The following is a 19,787-nucleotide window of genomic DNA, read 5'->3' as shown; positions in this document are numbered from 1 at the left end:
AAGAAAAACGCGCCCAAACGTCCAGGTGTACGGTAGACAAATTGCGTACAGGTACCACTTCTCGGGCCGTGCAGAGAAGACGTCAAACTTGAACAAGCTGAACACTTTTACGATTCGGCATCCCAGGGATACACATGTTTCTAGTGAAAGTTTATTACCGTGAATCCATTTTGCCTAGATCCGAATTTCGGAAAATAGTCACTCTTCCAAAATGCACCGACCAAGTTCGGCAGTCATTCTTTACTTTATATTTTTCATGTGTGGCTTCGCAGAATCTTCAGATGAAGACTTGCAAATGGTAGTTATTTGGGGAGCTCCGAGTGGGGTCGATGTTTGGGAACCGTGTTCTGAAACTTGGAAACAGTGCTTACAGAAATGTTTGGATGAAGAGGATTGTGTGGTTAGTTCGATAATATTAGAAAATCGAATAGGTAGCAGGGGTGTGCGGATAACCGATTTTTTCGGCTAACGGATAAATCGGCTAAAATCAATCGGTCAAATCGGCTAATTTTCGGCTAATTCGGCTAATTCGGCTAATTCGGATAAAATTCATCTGGTCAAGCTTTTTTCGTTCTTTCTGTTAATTCAGGTTTTGGGTTAATTTTTTCATTGTTATTGAGCAAATTCAGTGATGAACGACTGTTCAAATAGGAAAAAATCATACAATTTCACAAAATTTTGTTTTCCAAAAAAATGTTTTAGTGGAATTAGCAGAAATAGCCGATCGGCGAATTCGACTAACAACGGCCAAAATCGGCTAACCGATAACTTCGGATTAGCCGAACTGTCAAAAAGTCGGCAGACGGCTAACTCGACTAATTGGTATAAAATTCGGCTAACGGATAATTCGGCTAATATTAGCCGAGTTAGCCGAATCAGCCGATCGGCTAATTCGGCTAATTCGGCTATTATCCGCACACCCCTGAGGTAGATGTTCATTTCAGCTGATAGCTAAAATTACAACCAACTTCTATATTTTCCGACAAGGAAAGGAATTTCACGTTGTTCAGAAAACTAAAGAAAGTGGGGAGAAAGTTGCATTCAAGGTACGTTCAGTTTCTGATAGTATATACTAAGAGATTTTCAGAAAACAAACAACATGTGTAAGGTATCCATGCCAAAGCCACTGTTTGGAAACGATACTGTTACGGTAATTGCTTATTGAAAACTGCATGGTAATTTTAAAGGCGCAAGCTATTCCAGGAAATCTATCAGTCTGAAACAGTTGCATATAAGTACGAAATAACTGAATGGGACATAAATGGAATGGCACAATGGACATTTGATTTCCAGTACTTTGTGCAATGCGATGATGAATCATTTGTATCGATTCGAGGAGCCAATGTTGTTTGTATTACGGTAATGCACTCCGGGAATGAAAAATTGAATTGAACCTTGCAATTTTATTCAGGTACGTGCATTTCCTGATCCCTACTGCAAGAACCGTACAGCTGGAGAGCAATTGTGTAAAGAGGGTAATGGAAGTGGAATCACAGGACCATACTCTTACGATGAAGGATATAAAATGACAGGTAATATATTTTTGATGATTCCGCTTCTTATGGATAATTGAACCCAGTGTTAAATGACAAATGATTTTTTTTCCTAAAAGCTCATCTGGACACCATACGTTACTCCCTAGTTAGATCCTAAATTTTTCCAGAGTATATCGATAAAAAGCTCCAAGCCGAACCGATTTCTCAGAAATTCGATTATTTCGACTTCTGGACTGATGGAATTTGCAGTCAACCTGACGGACATAACATAACTGATGGAACTTTAGATGAGACAACTGGCTATAAATGGAGTCAAACCAACAATTTTAAAGAATGACCGTGCACTTTTCTTGTCAATATTAACTCCGGAACCATTTTTCCCTGCAAGTTCGTCAAAGTAGTTTTCTGCATGAAATACGTTTCTCCTCTCTCTCTTATTACTTGCCCAGCTCCAAAATTTTAAGTATTTTATTGTGATAAGATACTGTTATTTTTTCAGATGCGACATCACTAGTGGTCCGCCCTCGTGGTGTCTCCGTGGATCAATATGTAGAACAAAGCCTGTATTGCAAATTCCAAGTGATAATTGATTTTTGACTTGTCAAATATAAATTATTCAGTGTTGTCATTATTTCTAGCTATTCGGAACAGTTTTAGTTTGCGAAGTTTCGACATTTTCATCAACACAATACATCGAATAGTATGACCAACAGAGCTGGGACTTTTTCGAAATCTCATTTTCGAAAACGAAAACGAACATTTTCGTTTCAAAGACGAAAAACGAAAACGAAAACGAAAATGTCGGTGTCTCCAATTGCGTTCATTTTGCAAAAAACTATATTTTCGTTTTTCGAACTTTTTCGAAAACAAAAACGAAAAAATTCATTTTCGCCAAAACCCCGAAAATGATGAAAAAACGAAAACGCGAAAACGAAAAAGTCCCAGCCCTGATGACCAACTCTATGAAAAAATAGTGAAACAGTATAATTTTTAGGAAAACAAATATTGCTTTTTATGTTTGCATAAGCAACTAAAATGGTACTTAAATTAAAATTGACATGTTCGAGAAACAGTAAACAGTGAAACTGTAAAACATACAATTTTTGATGCGAATTTGAAATTTTTTTCTTTCCTTTTTTTTGGGAAAAAAAGTTGTTAAAAAATTTGACGGTGTAGGAGAGTTGAACTAATGAAAAAACCTTGAATGCTTCATTTCTCCTACACCGTCAAATTTTTTAACGAATTTTTTTCCCAAAAAAAAAGGGAAAGTATTTGAATTTGTATAGTTCAATATAACTCTCTTTCCCTCACTCTAAATGCCTAGTTTTTGACGAGATCTCATAATTGAAATAATGCTACATGTTCGTAAATCTAGTCTTGGACGTCAAAACTGAGAGATATGTCATTCGAAGCTTTAGTAGGTTCAACGGCAAAACTCAATTCTGAAAAATTGCTATTTTCACTGGTTCAAGGAAGTTCAAGAAAGTTACCATTATTCAATCATTTTTTAGGGAATTTTTAGATTCTCAATCAATATTTGAATTTTTTTTTGTACAAAATTTTTGATGTGACCATTATTTTTTTTGAATAAGTTTCAAAAAAAAAACTTTTGAAGCCGAAAATTTTTTAAAAATTTTTTAAAATTTCATTCTGCAAATTTTTTTCATATTTTTGCAATTATCTCTTTTCAGCTGAAATTAGCGAAATTAATTTTAAATCTTGGGAAATTTTGTTAATAGAAATTAAAAAAAATACCAAACAGGAATTGCTTCCTCTGATTTTAGTCCATATTTCACAGTTCATTGAAACATTACCACAGCCTAGGAAACGTGCTTTTAATGTTGTTTTTGAAAAGTGACATCTCGCCGCTTTTCCAGTTTCACTCAAAATGCATCTTTCCACCGGGTTTCTCGTTCTTCTCACTGCACTATGCCACGTTGATTCTTTGAATGTTAACACTAAATTGGTATTAATCTGGGGATCTCCCAATGACACAGAGATTTCTGAAACATATTCTGGTAGTTGGGATGAATGTCTACAAAAGTGTTATTGTGACGTCACTTGTGTGGTAGGTTAGAATAAAGAGGAGACTTCACGTGGAGTCAGAAAGTCCCTTTTCTCTTTGATCTTCGAAAAATGCGGGAGGTGAGACGCAGACATCTCATCTGATTTCGCATGGTTAAGAGCGTGATGACGTCACAATTTTTTTTAATTTTTCTGGGAAAAATTCCCGCATTTTTTGTAGATCAGACTGTATTGGGACAGCCTGACATCACGTGAGACTGAGACTGAAATGTGGGTTTCAGGTAATATTTCGAACCTCCGCTGGAGGTGAAATTTATAAAATTGGAACTCCATTTTCTGTTCAAAAAATTATTGGAGCTGGTGGCAATATTGTGGGCATTAAGGTAAGGTGATCAATTCTCAAAATTTTCACTGTTTCGATAACTTCTTAAATATTATTCGCTAAAATGCTGCCTATTCTGCTTGCAACTTAAGTAGCAACTGACTCTCAATCATTTTGCAAACAAAAACTCAGTACAAACACCTAAACGACTATTCGAAAAAATTTTCAGAGAACTCAGGAAGGTTGCTCTGGAACTTTTCCTAGACCAATGTTCGGGCAAACGACTGTTACGGTGAGATTAATTTTATTTTTGTATTTTTTAAATTTTTAAATTAATTTTTAGTCGATTAGTAAACTTAAAAATGTTTTTTCATTCTAGAATTTTCCAAGTATTTAACTGTTGTTTCAGTAAAATTAAATAAATGTATTGTTTTTACCAACTCACTGTTGCGGTATTTTCTTAAAAGCGGAAATTGAAACTTTGAAAATGTTATTTTTTAAAAGGTTTTTTCACACTGTCAAAAAGTTTATAAAAACTAAATTGTTTACATTAAATACGGAAATTCCACAAAACCAGAATCCAAAACAAAATTTTTTTTTTTTCAGGAATCTTTTACATCTGAAAAAATAGTTTATAACTACACGATTTCCGAAATTGAAAACGACGATCTTACGGAATGGAAATTTGATTTTAAATATTTTGTTCAATGCGATGAAGAATCCTTCGCATCGATTCGAGGAGATATTGCGGTTTGCATTTCGGTGAGTGGCCCGTTGTGGGGCGACCGACATCTTCCGGGCCTCCGCTGTTCCGCAGCGCGTTTTGCAGCCCTTTAAATAACACCTCCATTGATATTGTCCACACAACGCACCCGACAAATAGCGGGTTCCGCTATGAGAACAGAAGCACATCTAGTGGTGAAACCCGTTAGATGTCGGGCGCTGCAAGGCAACAAGTTTTTTGAGCAGACTATAGTTTTTTCAGATCCGCACATTTTCCGGACCATTCTGCCAAAATCGTGCTGCAGGAGTAGCTTTGTGTACAGAAGGAAACGGGCTTGTCATTACAGGCGCCTATGCGTACGCAGAAGGATACACTATTGGAGGTGGGATTTGCAGTTTTTTATCACTAGAACGCGATTGCACCGCTTTTTTTGGTAAAAATCGGCCAATTTTAGGCTAAAAATCACGATTTGATGTAACTTACAATTAGAAAATTTTTGCGGTTTCATTGCTTTTTCAAGTATTTTTCTAGTTCTAGAGGCCTAATAGAATATCGAAATTTTCAAACACGCAAACTAACTTTTTCCATCAAATTTCAGATTATCTAACAAAGAAAAGTAACTCCGCCCTTCTGCCTACACGATACTCTAATATGTACTTTTGGATCGACGGAATCCGCTCATCAAGTGCCCAATACAACATGTCTGACCCAACTTTAAATGGTATTACATGCTTTAATTGGGGTCCAAACTCTCAGGAGGGAGTGCTCAATACGTGTGCATTTATCGAAGGAACATCTATTGTCCGGTATTGGGAGTGAGTGTTTTTTGAGACTTAAATTTATATGTTCAAGCTCTTTGTTATCATTTCTTTTAAAAAATTGAAGTTCTCGCAGAAATATTATGTTTCACACATAAATCATAGATTTTTTTTCCAATTTAAGTCAAAACATTTCCAGCTGTGATGCCACTGAAAACGGAAACAGTTACTGCCTACGTGGCGCTGTGTGTAGGATAAAACCTGTTTCACATACTTGATATATTGGAATAAAATATTTTGTTTTAATTCTGCGATCCAACTTATTTACATATTAAGATCATCTTATTTTTGAAGTTTTATCAAAAATTAAGGAACTATCATTGAAAAAAAAAAGTTTTTTTAAAATTTTCGAGTTTCATCTAGAAGTGTCGCTTTCATTTTAATTGATTTTTCAACAAAATCCTACGAAAAATCTGAGCTTGTTAAAGTATCTCAAAGTTGTCTTTTAATAACTACGTTTGCAAAAAAAAACCCCGTTTCACCAACTTGATAATTTGGAATGAAAGTTAGGTGAATATTTGGATATCTCAAAGATAAACGGTTAATACAAAGCAACTGAAAAAGGAATTCGTGTTAATATTTCATGGAAACTGTGAAACAGTCAAAAATTATTTCACTCAAACTATTTTATTTTCTAAACTTACTCAAGTGGAATGTTGGTACAATTTAAAAAAAAAGAAAAAAAAGTAGATTAGAATATAAAATTGCGGAACTATATGTTTTTTCATAATACAGAAAGCAAACTTGAAACAAAAATAATGAAAAATTATATGCAAAGCTTACCAGCTTTTATAAAACTTGCCGCTTCAAATTGTTTTCAAATCTTCCGTTCTTTGGGAAAAAAGGTGTTCGTGTTTAGAAAAAATTTCAACAAGTGTTAAATACCAAAATGGGATAAACTTTGTACACTTTATGGACACCGTGAAATTGTCAAAAAATAAATCACACTATTGCAATATTTACGAGCGATTTTCAGAATTCATGTGTTTCAATTAGAAATTCAAACAAGTCGAGGGGGGTCATCGGGACTCCTCCAACTTTTAGGCAGTTTTCGGTGTAGTTTTTCATCAAACTGTTCTTCCACATTTGTCTTGAAATGTTTTATTTGAATGTGGTTTATTGGAGCATTTAGTAGCAACCCTGTAAAACATAGAAAATAGAGATGTATAATATAGAGATGTATAACTTTATTTTATGTAAAATTCATAAAACTGTAGTTATTTTTAACTATAAAAACTAAAAACAAAATATAAACCAAAGATATTAATTTGAACTTGTATCTTCTACCATTGCCACTGTACTAAAAATTGATAGATCTCTTTGCTCGATGTATTGAATAGACGTGGAAAAAGTACAGAATCCAAAAAAAAAAATGAAAGAAGAAATGCAAGAAACAAGAAATTGGCATCCATGTTCCATACAAAACAAACATCATAATATCAGCATTGCACCAAGTAGTGAATTCTTATGAATGTCTTGAAACAGTATAAATCTTCTAGAACATTCTCATTTTAAAATTCCTAATGTTTTCTATTATTAATCGATGATAAGTAATGAAAATTTGTTAGTCTTCAGTCCATTGTTCAATTGGAAAACAGAAAAAAAATCCAGAATTTCGGATCTATTTTGAGTCTTTAATAAAATTTTTTTAAATTCGCTTTATCTTTAGATAAGAGAATGAACAAAAGAAGGGTAGCTTGATAGGTTTAGTGTGTACTTTTGTGATGTAATAGACTACAAACTACACTAGTACTAATAATACTGGATGTATTCCAAAACATAGATCTTCCTCTAACTAGGGAACCGTCAGAAGGTGCCCATCGGACTTGCATATGAGACCTATCCCATTCAATAGCCCATGTTTTAAAACGGTTACTCGTGAATTTTTAGCGGCAAAACTCCAGAACCAAGCTCACGGCGGGCTCTCAAAGATATTAGAATAGAACTTTAACGAAGCATTGGAGAGTCAATTTTCCATTTTCACTTTGGTAGCATATATCTCCGTAGATAAATTTTTTACAGAAAAGTCATCAACTGATAAGTTGTTGATATTGTTGTAACAAACAAGTTTCTAGTTAAAAGTTTTTTACCAAACAAATTTTGTTTGAGATAAAAGCGCGCGAAGTGCGGCAACTGCCGTTGTTATTTTCATGCTGCTATTCCGTTTCTAACGATTTTCTCGCAAACAAAATTTTTTTGGTAAAAAACTTTCAACTAGAAACTTGTTCTTTACAACAATATCAACAACTTTTTAGTTGATGACTTTTCTGTAAAAAATTTATCTACGGAGATATGAGCTACCAAAGTGAATATGGAAAATTGCTTCGTTAGATCGTTAAAGTTCTTCCTTACAGTGCTATTTTAAGAACTTTGAGAGCCCGCCGTGAGCTTGGTTCTGGAGTTTTGCCGCTAAAATTTCACGAGTAGCCGTTTTAAGACATGCACTATCGAATGGTATAGGTTTCAAATGCAAGTCCGATGGGCACCTTCTGACGGTCCCCTAGTAAGTCAATATTTTCAGATGTGATACAACTGTTGTCCACTTTGCGCGGTATGTAGGACGATACCTGTTTCACATACTTGATACATATGTATATTGAAAATAAATATGTTATACTCACTTCTTTATAGGTTGACTTACTCTATCATAAATTAAAAATTTAAAGTTGAAAAATTAAATACGCAATTCGAAAAAAAATCACTTTTTTTTTGTCTGTTTCATTGAGCTGTTAAATTTTTGTCCATTTTAAAATAATTTCGTTTCTTCATTGGCTGTGCTTGCTTCTTATTTAGAATTATATTCACATTAACAACAAACAGAATTAGTTTTTTGAAAATTTTTCGAAAGTGGACGGTGCCTATAGTGCTGACTGTGAAATAGGAGACCGAAAATATTGCAGAAGTACGACCAAAATGGAATAAAAGTTTTACCCTTTATGGACACATTGAAACTGTCAAAAAGTAAATCACATCCTCTTTTTTTATTGGCGCAGCATGTACGCAAAATCAAAAAGGTTTATAACTTCACTCATGACATTGTAGCTTTTTTTAAATATTAAAACAAATAAAGTATTGTAAAGACGTTTGAAAGCTGTATTCAACATTTTAAATACAATTGTATTCATTCAAAAAAAATTTTTTTTAATTATAAATATTCACAGTTTCATCGAATTTATTTTTGTTCATTAATGCAAATTTTTAATGTGTTTCATTAATGCAAATTTTAAAAATCAAATATTTGAAACAGCAAAAAAATGCGATAAAGATTCGAAAAAAATAGGATATTGAATTCGAAAAAATGAAATAAAAACCTCTAATACATGTACAATAAAATATTGCGGTGCAATGAAAAATGCAAACAGCTATTGTCTAAGTGAGGCGGTGCGTAGGACAAAACCTGTTTCACATACTTGATAAATTGGAACAAATATTTTATGTTCAATTCCTGTAGTCGAATTTATTGATTTACTCCATCTTCCGTTTGAAATCGAAAAATTAAAAACACAATTCCAAAAAAAAATGTAACCAAAATTTTTGTCGGTTTCAGTGAGCTGGTAAATTTTCTTTAGTTTGAAAAACAATTGGTATTGCTAGATTTTGGGTCCCATTGGTTAATTCTCTCATACACTCAAAATAATAAAACTGCGTGGCGTGTACTGCAGAAAACCTCATATTTAGGCCCCGCCTTTTTATCGTCCACTCACGGGGAAAAGGCAAAATTCGGGGGACAACCAATATCAGGCCGCCGACATCCTACGGGTTCCGCGCGCCGCTATGTTTCACTCGTTGTGGGCGCGGCAAGCTGTCTCCGCCCGCTGCGAGTTAAACATAGCGGCGCGCGGAACACGTAGGATGTCGGCGGCCTGATATTGGTTGGTCCCCGAATTTTGCCTTTTCTCCGTGAGTGGACGATAAAAAGGCGGGGCCTAAATATTAGGTTTTCTGCAGTACACGCCACGCAGTTTTATTATTTTGAGTGTATATATTCACACTTGTTAATATCAATCAGAATCTCAGTTATTTGTATGAATTTTCAGAATATTGACCGAAAAGTTGGCGGCTTTAAGTAAAAATTATTGATTTGGCAGGCTGATTTTTACAGTTTTAAAAAGGACAACATTTGTACACTGCAAAAAAAAATTAACAATAACTCACCATAAACTTCGTTCTTAAATGGCTGATCATATGAATTTTTAATGTTTAAATAATGTTTCATGCAAATTCAATTAAGAAAGAAAATAGTTTGAGCAGTTCAGGTTCACTGTGAAACGGTCAGAAAATTATGACTTATTGATTGTTATATGTATTACTTTTTATGAAAACTTTTTCAAAATAATTATAATTTGAACTAGGTTAAAGACATTTCTAGTCTACCCATCTCATATAAAAGTGAAAACAGATTTAGCGTATCTTGGTAGGCCCCGTCCACATTTCTGTGACGTCATAGACTACATACTGCACGAGTTATCATCATAAGAGACAGATTAAAATATAGCCTTCCCTCTCGTATCCATATAAAGTTTATGAAACTGTAGTTTTTTTTTTCAATTATATAAAACAACTCAAAACAAAAAATGTCCTAATTTGTAAAAACGTTTACAAACTGTATTCGATAATTTTAAAGTGTTTATTTTGTTTTTTTTTCAATTAAATTAATAGGAACAACTAGGGTTTTCTACTTGTAAAATTTAGTACTATTATCACTGAACTAAAAATTAAAATCAAAGTTTCGCTTAAAGTTTCGCCATTTTCATCTTATACTCAAAATAAAAAAACTGCGTGGCGTGTACTACAGAAAACCTAATATTCAGGCCCCGCCCTTTTTCGTCCACTCACGGGGAAAAGGCGAAATTCGGGACCCCAACCAATATCAGGCCGCCGACATCTCACGGGTTCCGCGCGCCGCTGCGTTTAACTCGCTGTGGGCATGGCGAGCTGTATCCGCCTGCTGCGAGTTAAACATAGCGGCGCGCGGAACCCGTGAGATGTCGGCGGCCTGATATTGGTTGGGGTCCCGAATTTCGCCTTTTCTCCGTGAGTGGACAAGAAAAAAGGCGGGGCCTGAATATTAGGTTTTCTGCAGTACACGCCACGCAGTTTTTTTTATTTTGAGTGTAAAAATGTTCATTGTTTATCTCTCTCTAACAAGGAAAAGAAGTCAATCTAGTATCGGACTTTGAAACGAGACCGATGCCATTCGAAAGATTATGCTTAAACTAGATCACCACAAAATTTTAAGCGGCGGAACTCAACTCTGAACCCCTTAAAATTTGATCTGAAATTTTTTCTCTAAACTCTCTTTATTTTCCATACTCTCTCATTTTTAAGTGGGTAAATCTCGTTGTTTCTCGCTTCTAATTTATCAAATCATGATGAGTTTTGGAAACGTGTTGAAACACCGGTCGAATGGCGCAGTGGGAAACAGCCGGTAGTACGAGGAAAATGGCATGGGTTCGAATACTGTTGTGGTAAATTAATTTTTTCAAATTTTTGACATTTTGGAAAGTTGCTGAAAATCTGGAAAAACTTCGGATGGGAGTAAATACTTCAAAATGTTGCCTTCCAAATTCCCGTTGCATTAAAGTGCGACTTTTTAAAATCAAGATAATGCAGTTTCGCCAACTACCAATTCCTATCGCCAATTACCTTCAACGCATTTTCTCAAAAATTATGCACTTGTTGAAACAATTGTTTTTATTTGAAAAACAAATCGGTTTACATAATTTTCACAGTTTCACCTAATTTATTTTTCAAACGAATTAATTTGACATTCATTACCGTTGACAACTTAATGGTTAAACTTGTGTGCACTGAACATTATTTCTATCATGTCAAGAATAGTAGAAAAAACTTTTCTACATAATTATATTATGTTTGAGAATACGTTTCAACAAGAAGATTTTCTTGTTTAGGAAACAAACCTTAATGCAAATATCTGAAACATCAGAAAAATGTCAACATTATATGACTCGAAATAGTAGGATTTCAATCCAAAAAATGAATGAAAAACCGAAGAGTATTCGAATGACTTTTCGCGTTATTTGGAAAAAAACTCTGAAGGAATTGCACCAAGAAGTATTGTGAATTCTAGTAAATGTAGTGAAACAGTAGAAATCTTCAAGAACATTTTGTTCTAATTTGACAAATTTTCTCTACCATTTCAGCAAATTTTTGTAATGACCAAGAAGAGTTAATGATAATTTTAACCACTAAACCACATTAAACCACATAGAAATCGACAATGAAAAAATGTTTTAGGCAATGCGTACTACCTCATAAGGCATGTTAATTTTGATTTTTCGGAAATTTTCAGATATTGACGAATTCATCAAGATTTACACAGTACTAAAAGTTCTCTTGAAGAGTTGACAGTTTCAACAATTCCCTTCATGTAGGGCTGTTATGGAGGACGTCCTCTCTTGTAATATGAGGTTGTACAATAGATTCTATGTAGATGCCACAATTAATTTTCCAATTATAAGCGATCCGTTATAAATATCAGGGGGACGAGGGGGACGTCTCTCATAACAGCCCGTTGTTGTTACAATTTGAAGAATTCGGCATCAATCGAAATTCCAAATTATTTGAACAGTTTCATTTGCTCCATAAATCTCCTAGCTTCTGTATCTTTCAGTACTTCTATCCAGTTTTTTTCCAATGATATTTTCTGCATTTTTACTTTTAAATTTTAATTCAAATATCAAAAATATAATTCACAATTTCACATTCTCTAGAAATTTTCATTAAGTTTCACATCGAAGTTATCTTTCGGAAATACATTTTGACAACAACTCAATTATGAATTTAGACAAAATTTCACAATCCTAATCACTATCTCACTTTAATCCACAAGAATGAAACTAAAAATTTAGAAAAAAACTAATATTTCTATTTACTTTAATGCAACACAAAAAATATATTGAATGCCAATTGGCATTTAAATTTTATGTTTATTCTGAAACAGTAAAAAACAAAAAAAAATTCAAATTTTTATGACTCAAAAAAGTAGGATTTTGAATCCAAAATATATATGAAACTCCGGTAAATCGATTGATTTTTTTTGCGTTATTTTTCAAATGAAAAATCAAGTAGAATTGCACCAAGCAGCATTGTAAATTTTTATAAATGAGTAAAACATTAGAAATTTTCTGGAATATTTTATTTCTAAATTCTCAAATTTTTTCTACCATTTTGATAATCTAAAAAAATTGTGAACATTTTCTCGATCATTGTGATGGGAAACATGAAAGTTTAGTTGATTTTATAGAGGGATTTTTACCTTTAAATCAAAAGTACCTTGAGAAAATAGTTACCAAAAATTTTACACTTCATGAAGAAATAGTTGCTTCAATCATTTGAAGAATCTTTTTTTTTTTGAATATTTCAGAGCCCAAGTAATTCTTTTGTGATTTTTAAAGAAAAACTATGAAAGTTAATTAAAAAATTTTGCAATGAAGTACCCATATACCCAAAAACCCAAAAATGTAAGCGCACAATTTTTTGTCGGATACCACTGTGTGAATGGAAAACATCAAGTTCAAATAAACGTTGTGAAACAGTATAATTTTTTACTTAAATTTACTTAATTTTTTTAACTTTGTAAATTTTTCACTATTTCTTCGAAATGATTTTTCTATCAAAGCATAAGTGGTTTTTATGTGGAGTTCTCTAAAAATTACGGTTTCACCAACTACACATATTCGATTCTCGGATTTGGATTATTGATAGACATAAAATGCATTTGAAATTATGTTTTTTTTTCGTTCATGTACCGTATTGTGTTAAAAACTACTGTATACACAATAATTTGAAACTTTTAGATCAGTCAAATAAATGTATCATTTTTCAGTTCTGAATCATAGCGAAAGCTGAAAACTTGCCTGAAAAAGTTCAGGAAGTTTTCCTGTTTTTTGAAAATATATATTTGGTAATTTTTTACTGGGTTTGTCCATAATTACCTTAAATTTAATTTTGTATGGTAAATGGGTATTTTGAATTGGATTTCGATTTTCCAGAGATTTCTCAATCCGCAGGCGGAATTTTTTTTTGAACAAAGCTTAATGGAACTCAAATAAAAAGATTTCACAGGTCGAACGTAGTTAATAAAACTTGACGTTTTGAATTGTTTTTGACTTTTCAGTTCTTTTTAAACAAATTCATAAAGGCTTCCACCGTACTAAAAGATCTCTGGAACTGTTGAGAGTTTCACAAATAATTCGACGTATTTAAATTTATTTTATTCCGTTCATTTGAAATTATAAAAATTTTGAATATAATTATTTTGTTTTGCATTAAAGTGAATAAAAATATTATTTTTTTCTAAATTTTGAGTTTCATTTCTTTGGGGTTAAAGTGCGTTCTCTCTGTAATAAAACAACTCAGTTCAACTACAAAGTAATACAAATCACAGGTACAAAATTACTCATCCATCACAATAAAAATTTGTTTTTTTTCAGAAATTATCTATTCGTTAAAACAGTAGCTTCTATCTTAAAAAATGATTCAGAATTTTTTGACAACTTTTTTTTTATAACTTGAAGTTGAATTTATTGAATATAAACCCTATGAAAACTCTTACAAAACTTAATAAATGAAAAAGATTCCAATTCTTTATCAATTTCCAGTATTCTAAAATTCCTTACCTGATTATTGGAAATAGTCTCTGTAAAAACTGAAAAATTCTTGGAGTTTCAATAACAATACAGTTGGAATTGCTTTGAATTTGTTCTGAATTGGAATTAGTAGAGGGATATAATTGGGAATATAGCATTTAAGTAGGTATTGGGTTGGCTTAGGGTACTGTAGCGTTGCAGTTATTTCAAAAACATTTTTAAGCTGACAAGGAGGTATTGGGTCGGGTGATATGGTGTCGAGGTATTGTATTGGTACGGTAAGGTTGCAGTCAAGATTAAAAAATCCTTCTTCATTAATGTAGTTGAATTCACACTAAAGATAATGTAACCGTTTTTTGGTTATTTTGTAATGCATCTTTTGAAACAGTAAATTTTTGTAGTTTTCAAAAAGTGTCAGTGCTCATTTCTAAACTTGTTTTATAATTTGGAAAGTTGGCATTTTTGATTAAAAAAAAAAGAAGTTAAATGTCTACTGTTTAAAACAATACAAATATGGATGAATGTGTCAAAAAGAACAATTGAAAAAAGTTAAATGCAGAAATTTGAAACATGATTTGAATTTGCGGGATTATTCACTTAACGTATTAGGTGTTCAAAAAATGTTATGTTAAAATAAAAATAGTGAAACAGTAGAGATTTCATAGAATTTTCTTATTCTGGAGTGTCAAATGTTTTTCTATTCTTTCGACGATTAAAATTATCAAAATAAACTCGTCCCTCTCAATGAAAATTTGTTTTTTTCCAAAAATTATCTATTCGTTGAAACAGTAGTTTCCATTTTAAAAATGTTTCAGAACGTTTTCGCAATTCATTTACGGTGGTTATTGGGAATATCCCTACTTGATTGATTTCTGGAAATAATCTCTGTGAACATTTCCAGACACAGTTTTTTTTTCATAAAACTATCTAATTTTATAGTAAGATCTACTGGATTTTTTTAAAACTTTTTCAAATATCTCGAGAGTTTTCAGTGTCACAAAAGCCACGTGGTAAACTACTTTTTTAATTTTTAAGGACGTTGCTCATTATCCGGTCAGTTTATCTTTAACTATTTTGCTGTAAAAATTAAATCAAAAATCTACCATCGTGGAAGTATACTAAAAAAAACCTTTTAACATTATATGGATAATGCGAAACTGTTAGATAGTCGTAACAAACTATTTATTATACTATTTACAACCGATACTTTTAATTCGTGTTTTTCGAAAGAAGATATTCGAACTGCCAACCAAATTACAACCACTCATTATTTTGATAAGATTGCTCTTATGTTATGAAAAGTTGATGAAATTGTAATTAGAAATTTAAAAAAAAACTATTTAAAAAAATCAAAAATTAAAAATAAAAGTTGCCCAAATAAACAAACTTCGTAGTGCCATTTCTAAACAAATTTTCAAAAAAAAAAAATTAATTTCGTTCCAAAAAATAAAGCGATTTTTTAAAATCAAGTAAACTTTATTCAAATCAAGGAAACTTTATTCAAACTAATCTATTGTACTTATTTTGTAAATTTGGTGAAACTGTAGTTTTTTGAGTGTTTAATCCAAATATTTTAGTACAATGTTGGCAACTTCTGAAGCACATTTCATTGAAATTCATTACGGCAAATTATCACAAACCATTAAATCCATTAAGCTCTCAGATGTACAACAATTTCTTCCTTAAAAATTTGTTTCAAATTAATTGTGATACTTCTAAAATAGCATTTTATAACTAAAATCTGTATGCTAAAATGTATTTGTAATTAGGGGTTGAAAACTTACCAAATTTTTTGAAAATTTGTGCTTTATTAAATATTTTTCTATTGTTTTAACACGCTCATTTAGCTTTATTAGTTTTCTTATTGGACACTTTGTTCATATAACATAGAAAATAATTTGATTGTATCCAAACTTCAATAGCTCTATACTATAATAGGACATAAGTAGTAAATAGTAAAAACAGTTAAAATTTATAATATTTCAGTTGGAATTCTAAATTTTCCTATGTTTTGTGAATATAAAATTTTAAAGTTTGAATTGGGGCGCTAATTTCTCAACGTTCTAGAATGTTCTTTTTGCGAAAAAAAAATTAGTTTTAGCAGAATCTTGTAAGGTAATTATGTTCAAGTACATCGATCTTGTTTTTCCGAGGAAAAATAAGTGTTTATGCAAACTACAAAATAAAAATTTGAATTCGCGCGTAAAATTAATTGCACGCGAATTTGAACTTCAGTCCTTTTTGCTGATTAGTTTGAGTCCTACTTCATCATCCCTTCATTATAAGTATTTTAGAAAACTGTGATTATAAATCTTACGAAATTTTTATAATAGTATAGAGCTATTGAAGTTTGGATACAATCAAATTATTTTCTGTGTTATATGAACAAAGTGTCCAATAAGAAAACTAATAAAGCTAAATGAGCGTGTTAAAACAATAGAAAAATATTTAATAAAGCACAAATTTTCAAAAAATTTGGTAAGTTTTCAACCCCTAATTACAAATACATTTTAGCATACAGATTTTAGTTATAAAATGCTATTTTAGAAGTATCACAATTAATTTGAAACAAATTTTTAAGGAAGAAATTCTGAAACCACGGAGGAAAACTTTCGTAATTCGAAAGAGAAAAGTTTCACATTGGTGTTTCACACTAAAGAATGAAATTTTTGTGTAACAATATTGAAATCCGCCGTATTTCTTTGAAAAATCTTGTTTCATTATACTTTTTAATGTTATTCCATTTATAGTTTTGCTAATTGCGAATTGATTTTTGCAAGAAAAAAAAAGAGAACACAGAGAATGAAAATAAAGTCATATCAAAGAATACGCGGGAGCTAGTTTTCTTGTCACTTTACAGAAATCATTCTGAAAACCTGAACGTTTTTTCTAATTCATACAATTTTTCATGTTTTCTGAAGTTTTTCTCAGAAACAGTTGGTGAATGTTCGCGAATGGGTAATTTTAAAAATTACGGATGTTATGGAAATATAGGAGGAAATATAGCAATATTTAGAACAGAGTAGCAGACTTTTTACATCATTTCTGGATGAATGCATAATCAAACTATGAAAAATATAAATTTTAAAGTGTCAAATATTTTCTACCCTTTCGAAATCCGATGATAAGTTGTAAATTTTTGTGAACCTTCACTAATTCGTTGTTTTGATGAGCAGATAAATTTTAAGGTTAATTACTCCTGTAGAGCATTAATTTTTCAAAGTTAAAGTTAACTAGACAACAAGAATACGCTCTACACAAAAAAAAATAATATTTTCTTTAAAAATTATGCACGTCATGAAACAGTAATCGCTTCAAAAATTTGAAATAAAAAAAAAAATATCTGAAAGCTTAATGGATTTGTTTGTGATTTTCAAATAAAAAAAAACTATCAAAGTTCAATGACAAGTTAGTAGGTGAAACAGGACTTGCCTGAACTATACAAAACGTTGAACTAGCAATTTTATGGTTCGAAAAATTACGATTTCAACTTTGAATTATCTAACTATATTGGTGTGTTGGAGGATTTAGACTTCATTATAGATTCGATCAATTGTTCATTGGAGGTTGTTTTTTCAGAAATTATATGTTCGTTGAAACAGTAGTTTATATTTAAATAATGTTAAAAGATTCCAATACTTTTCTCAAAGTCTCTACTTGATTGCTGGAAATGGTCTCTGTAAAAACTCTCAGAAACAGATTTTTTAAAATAAAATTTTCCAATTTCATAGTAAGATCTACTGGATTTCTTAGAGTTTTCACAGATTTCCCGAAAGGTTTCAGTAATTTTGTTAAGTTAGTCACAATTTTTCCAAGTAGAAGTCCATCACTACCGAGTAGAAAAAACTATAATATTTAATGGATAATGCGAAACTGTCAGATAATTGTGACAACGATGCTTGCAATTCATATTTTTCGCTATCGACATGGTAACACGCCCTTATTATTTTGATAAGAATGTTTTCATGTTATGAATAGTTGATGAAACTGTAATTAGAAATTAAAAAAAAACTATAAAAAAAAACAATTAAATTTGCTCAAATGAAAAAGTGCCATTTCTCATAAAATCTTCAAAAAAACTTTTTTTAAAGTATGAAACTATGTTAAAATTCTGAAATTTGCAATATCCGTCCCCATTAACATCCGATTTTTTCAGAGGAAATCAAAAAAATTTAACAATTTAAATTTTAGGTTTTTCGATTTCCCTATTTCTATTAGAAAATTCATTACCAATTAAAAGCAAGTTACCGTATTCAATTCAAATATATGGCGATGTAAAAGCTGCCGAAATTACAAAAAAAAAACACCAAAAATAATTATTGTTTCACCTACTTTATATCTTTAGCACGAAAAGTTTGGTATTAGTATAGACACGACAAAAACATCATTAAATATGTTGTCGGGCGCATCTGAAAATGGAAACAAGTATTGGCACGGTGTGCAGAATAAAAAAACCCGTTTCACACACTTCATATATTGAAATAAAATATTTTTTCTTCACTCAATCGAGTTTGAAATGCACATTCTCACTTTTCTGCAATAATGTGGAGCCAAATTTGTGGAAACTTCAATAAAAATGTCAACAATTTCTTTGTGTGTTTCAGTGAATTTTTCAATATTCGATAAGCATAATTGAATTTTCGGAGCCAATTTTTTAAAATAGTGAAACAATAGAAATATTGTAGAACTTTTTTTCCAGGGTCGAATGATTTCTTTTCTTTCGATGATTTGAGATTTATTAGAAAAAAGTGGGAACACAGCTGCCTTTCTAAAGTGTAATTGCGTGAATTGTGGAAAATGATGATCTTGTCGTAAAGTGTTTACAAGTTCACCAATTTTATATATCAGTACATCAATTAAGTTACTCAGTCTGCCATTCACAGATTTTTTGAAACAGTACATTTTTGTAAAAAGGAGTAACTGCTAATTTCTAAACTTGTTTTAAAATTTGAAAATTACCAATTTTGATTTTAAAAAAATTAACTGTTGAAAAAATCACCAATATGAAAGACTACGTGTCAAACAAAAAATAAAAAGTTATGTCAAAAGCAGAAATTTGAAACATTATTTTAATTTTCGGGATTATTCATAAAACGTTGAAAATTGAAAATTTGGAGAAACTTTAACCATTTAGAGGAGCTCACAATTGAAAACCGTTTTATTTTACTTTAAATTAAAGTTTACAGTTTCTCCAACTTGCTAAACTCTAAAAAATTTGTTTGATATAAAGAATGTGGAAATGAGATTCTTATTGTCAGTTATAAAAACTTTATTGGGTGAATATTTGAAAAATCATAATCAAGAAAAAAAGTTTGTTTCAGTGTTAAGCAGTTGTTCAACGCACTAAATTGAGTTTTTTCGCTGCCGTCAACATCAAACTTGCCTGTTTCAACAAATTGTGAAATAGTGAGCCATTTATTCAAGTTTATTATCCATATGATGTTAAAAGGTTTTTCTACTCGGTAGTCTACTTGATGATTTTTTTCCAATTTTTACATCAAAATAATGAAAGTTAGGTAATAGATAATTGATCGGAGAATGAGCAACGGCCGCAAAATTAAAAAAAAAGTAGTTTGCCACACCGTTTTGTGACTATTTTTAGTGAAATCAATATTTTGTTTCGCTGGAAATCGCATCTTTGAAACGGGAAACAAATTGTGACTAACTTAACAATATCACTGAAAATTGTCGGAAATTCTGAAAATGTTGAAAAAAAATCGGGTAGATCTCACTATAAAATTAGAAATTTTTATGAAAAAAACTGTGTCTGAAAGTGTTTACAGAGACAAC

At 31.4% G+C, this 19,787-nt stretch overlaps 2 protein-coding genes and 55 non-coding genes across 57 annotated transcripts; 28 read left to right on the top strand and 29 right to left on the bottom strand.

Moving 5' to 3' along the window:
• Window positions 1-211: 211 nt before the first annotated feature.
• On the top strand, window positions 212-1,833 carry Y73F8A.23 (PAN-3 domain-containing protein; the record flags this gene model as incomplete). Its single annotated transcript, NM_070457.1, has 6 exons — window positions 212-400; window positions 945-1,046; window positions 1,088-1,150; window positions 1,204-1,359; window positions 1,412-1,532; window positions 1,664-1,833. The coding sequence occupies 6 exons, from the start codon at window positions 212-214 to the stop codon at window positions 1,831-1,833; spliced, it is 801 nt and encodes a 266-aa protein (NP_502858.1).
• Window positions 1,834-2,501: 668 nt separating this feature from the next.
• Window positions 2,502-2,522, bottom strand: 21ur-7840. Its single transcript, NR_063033.1, has one exon.
• A 524-nt stretch (window positions 2,523-3,046) lies between these two features.
• Window positions 3,047-3,067, bottom strand: 21ur-8681. The gene has a single exon (NR_063032.1).
• 21ur-13174 lies at window positions 3,050-3,070 on the bottom strand. Its single transcript, NR_063031.1, has one exon.
• A 170-nt stretch (window positions 3,071-3,240) lies between these two features.
• 21ur-11446 lies at window positions 3,241-3,261 on the bottom strand. Its single transcript, NR_063030.1, has one exon.
• Window positions 3,262-3,384: 123 nt separating this feature from the next.
• Y73F8A.22 (PAN-3 domain-containing protein) lies at window positions 3,385-5,603 on the top strand (the record flags this gene model as incomplete). Its single annotated transcript, NM_070456.1, has 7 exons — window positions 3,385-3,564; window positions 3,803-3,904; window positions 4,073-4,135; window positions 4,450-4,605; window positions 4,829-4,949; window positions 5,166-5,382; window positions 5,525-5,603. The coding sequence occupies 7 exons, from the start codon at window positions 3,385-3,387 to the stop codon at window positions 5,601-5,603; spliced, it is 918 nt and encodes a 305-aa protein (NP_502857.1).
• On the top strand, window positions 3,979-3,999 carry 21ur-6111. The gene has a single exon (NR_063029.1).
• Window positions 4,231-4,251, bottom strand: 21ur-1901. Its single transcript, NR_063028.1, has one exon.
• On the top strand, window positions 5,113-5,133 carry 21ur-5393. Its single transcript, NR_063027.1, has one exon.
• A 299-nt stretch (window positions 5,604-5,902) lies between the features above and the next one.
• Window positions 5,903-5,923, top strand: 21ur-10525. The gene has a single exon (NR_063026.1).
• 21ur-5177 lies at window positions 5,904-5,924 on the top strand. Its single transcript, NR_063025.1, has one exon.
• 21ur-7082 lies at window positions 5,920-5,940 on the bottom strand. Its single transcript, NR_063024.1, has one exon.
• Window positions 5,941-6,231: 291 nt separating this feature from the next.
• 21ur-14684 lies at window positions 6,232-6,252 on the top strand. Its single transcript, NR_063023.1, has one exon.
• Window positions 6,235-6,255, top strand: 21ur-808. Its single transcript, NR_063022.1, has one exon.
• A 1,887-nt stretch (window positions 6,256-8,142) lies between these two features.
• Window positions 8,143-8,163, top strand: 21ur-13335. The gene has a single exon (NR_063021.1).
• On the top strand, window positions 8,146-8,166 carry 21ur-10534. Its single transcript, NR_063020.1, has one exon.
• Window positions 8,147-8,167, top strand: 21ur-4599. Its single transcript, NR_063019.1, has one exon.
• A 105-nt stretch (window positions 8,168-8,272) lies between these two features.
• On the bottom strand, window positions 8,273-8,293 carry 21ur-4633. Its single transcript, NR_063018.1, has one exon.
• Window positions 8,294-8,565: 272 nt separating this feature from the next.
• 21ur-3212 lies at window positions 8,566-8,586 on the bottom strand. Its single transcript, NR_063017.1, has one exon.
• Window positions 8,587-8,827: 241 nt separating this feature from the next.
• Window positions 8,828-8,848, top strand: 21ur-7457. Its single transcript, NR_063016.1, has one exon.
• A 122-nt stretch (window positions 8,849-8,970) lies between these two features.
• 21ur-5416 lies at window positions 8,971-8,991 on the top strand. The gene has a single exon (NR_063015.1).
• 21ur-12248 lies at window positions 8,974-8,994 on the top strand. The gene has a single exon (NR_063014.1).
• Window positions 8,995-9,848: 854 nt separating this feature from the next.
• Window positions 9,849-9,869, bottom strand: 21ur-2607. The gene has a single exon (NR_063013.1).
• Window positions 9,870-11,006: 1,137 nt separating this feature from the next.
• 21ur-602 lies at window positions 11,007-11,027 on the bottom strand. Its single transcript, NR_063012.1, has one exon.
• Window positions 11,028-11,160: 133 nt separating this feature from the next.
• 21ur-1525 lies at window positions 11,161-11,181 on the top strand. The gene has a single exon (NR_063011.1).
• Window positions 11,182-11,263: 82 nt separating this feature from the next.
• Window positions 11,264-11,284, bottom strand: 21ur-11133. The gene has a single exon (NR_063010.1).
• A 143-nt stretch (window positions 11,285-11,427) lies between these two features.
• Window positions 11,428-11,448, bottom strand: 21ur-7411. Its single transcript, NR_063009.1, has one exon.
• A 137-nt stretch (window positions 11,449-11,585) lies between these two features.
• Window positions 11,586-11,606, top strand: 21ur-8265. Its single transcript, NR_063008.1, has one exon.
• A 413-nt stretch (window positions 11,607-12,019) lies between these two features.
• 21ur-12476 lies at window positions 12,020-12,040 on the top strand. The gene has a single exon (NR_063007.1).
• Window positions 12,041-12,146: 106 nt separating this feature from the next.
• On the top strand, window positions 12,147-12,167 carry 21ur-14499. The gene has a single exon (NR_063006.1).
• 21ur-7605 lies at window positions 12,148-12,168 on the top strand. Its single transcript, NR_063005.1, has one exon.
• A 706-nt stretch (window positions 12,169-12,874) lies between these two features.
• 21ur-12426 lies at window positions 12,875-12,895 on the bottom strand. Its single transcript, NR_063004.1, has one exon.
• 21ur-5349 lies at window positions 12,878-12,898 on the bottom strand. The gene has a single exon (NR_063003.1).
• A 212-nt stretch (window positions 12,899-13,110) lies between these two features.
• On the top strand, window positions 13,111-13,131 carry 21ur-3281. The gene has a single exon (NR_063002.1).
• Window positions 13,132-13,798: 667 nt separating this feature from the next.
• On the bottom strand, window positions 13,799-13,819 carry 21ur-6034. The gene has a single exon (NR_063001.1).
• Window positions 13,820-14,319: 500 nt separating this feature from the next.
• On the bottom strand, window positions 14,320-14,340 carry 21ur-12425. The gene has a single exon (NR_063000.1).
• A 196-nt stretch (window positions 14,341-14,536) lies between these two features.
• On the top strand, window positions 14,537-14,557 carry 21ur-12926. The gene has a single exon (NR_062999.1).
• A 24-nt stretch (window positions 14,558-14,581) lies between these two features.
• Window positions 14,582-14,602, bottom strand: 21ur-3266. Its single transcript, NR_062998.1, has one exon.
• A 118-nt stretch (window positions 14,603-14,720) lies between these two features.
• Window positions 14,721-14,741, bottom strand: 21ur-7260. Its single transcript, NR_062997.1, has one exon.
• Window positions 14,742-15,243: 502 nt separating this feature from the next.
• Window positions 15,244-15,264, bottom strand: 21ur-4110. The gene has a single exon (NR_062996.1).
• Window positions 15,247-15,267, bottom strand: 21ur-12510. The gene has a single exon (NR_062995.1).
• A 208-nt stretch (window positions 15,268-15,475) lies between these two features.
• 21ur-546 lies at window positions 15,476-15,496 on the bottom strand. Its single transcript, NR_062994.1, has one exon.
• Window positions 15,497-15,869: 373 nt separating this feature from the next.
• Window positions 15,870-15,890, top strand: 21ur-7782. Its single transcript, NR_062993.1, has one exon.
• Window positions 15,891-16,366: 476 nt separating this feature from the next.
• Window positions 16,367-16,387, bottom strand: 21ur-613. The gene has a single exon (NR_062992.1).
• A 369-nt stretch (window positions 16,388-16,756) lies between these two features.
• 21ur-5508 lies at window positions 16,757-16,777 on the top strand. Its single transcript, NR_062991.1, has one exon.
• Window positions 16,778-17,150: 373 nt separating this feature from the next.
• Window positions 17,151-17,171, top strand: 21ur-1069. Its single transcript, NR_062990.1, has one exon.
• Window positions 17,172-17,805: 634 nt separating this feature from the next.
• 21ur-4881 lies at window positions 17,806-17,826 on the bottom strand. The gene has a single exon (NR_062989.1).
• 21ur-1464 lies at window positions 17,809-17,829 on the bottom strand. The gene has a single exon (NR_062988.1).
• A 90-nt stretch (window positions 17,830-17,919) lies between these two features.
• On the bottom strand, window positions 17,920-17,940 carry 21ur-4608. The gene has a single exon (NR_062987.1).
• Window positions 17,923-17,943, bottom strand: 21ur-12523. The gene has a single exon (NR_062986.1).
• A 419-nt stretch (window positions 17,944-18,362) lies between these two features.
• 21ur-4116 lies at window positions 18,363-18,383 on the top strand. The gene has a single exon (NR_062985.1).
• A 115-nt stretch (window positions 18,384-18,498) lies between these two features.
• 21ur-2793 lies at window positions 18,499-18,519 on the top strand. The gene has a single exon (NR_062984.1).
• An 83-nt stretch (window positions 18,520-18,602) lies between these two features.
• Window positions 18,603-18,623, bottom strand: 21ur-5797. The gene has a single exon (NR_062983.1).
• A 205-nt stretch (window positions 18,624-18,828) lies between these two features.
• Window positions 18,829-18,849, bottom strand: 21ur-8291. Its single transcript, NR_062982.1, has one exon.
• A 574-nt stretch (window positions 18,850-19,423) lies between these two features.
• On the top strand, window positions 19,424-19,444 carry 21ur-1176. The gene has a single exon (NR_062981.1).
• Window positions 19,427-19,447, top strand: 21ur-1385. Its single transcript, NR_062980.1, has one exon.
• Window positions 19,448-19,577: 130 nt separating this feature from the next.
• Window positions 19,578-19,598, bottom strand: 21ur-306. Its single transcript, NR_062979.1, has one exon.
• Window positions 19,599-19,787: the final 189 nt, after the last annotated feature.

This window comes from Caenorhabditis elegans, chromosome IV, assembly GCF_000002985.6.
Source record: "Caenorhabditis elegans chromosome IV".
In the NCBI taxonomy this organism is placed as follows: domain Eukaryota; kingdom Metazoa; phylum Nematoda; class Chromadorea; order Rhabditida; family Rhabditidae; genus Caenorhabditis; species Caenorhabditis elegans.
The sequence above is the reverse complement of the archived record's forward strand: the minus strand, read 5'-3'. Positions and strand labels throughout refer to the sequence as shown.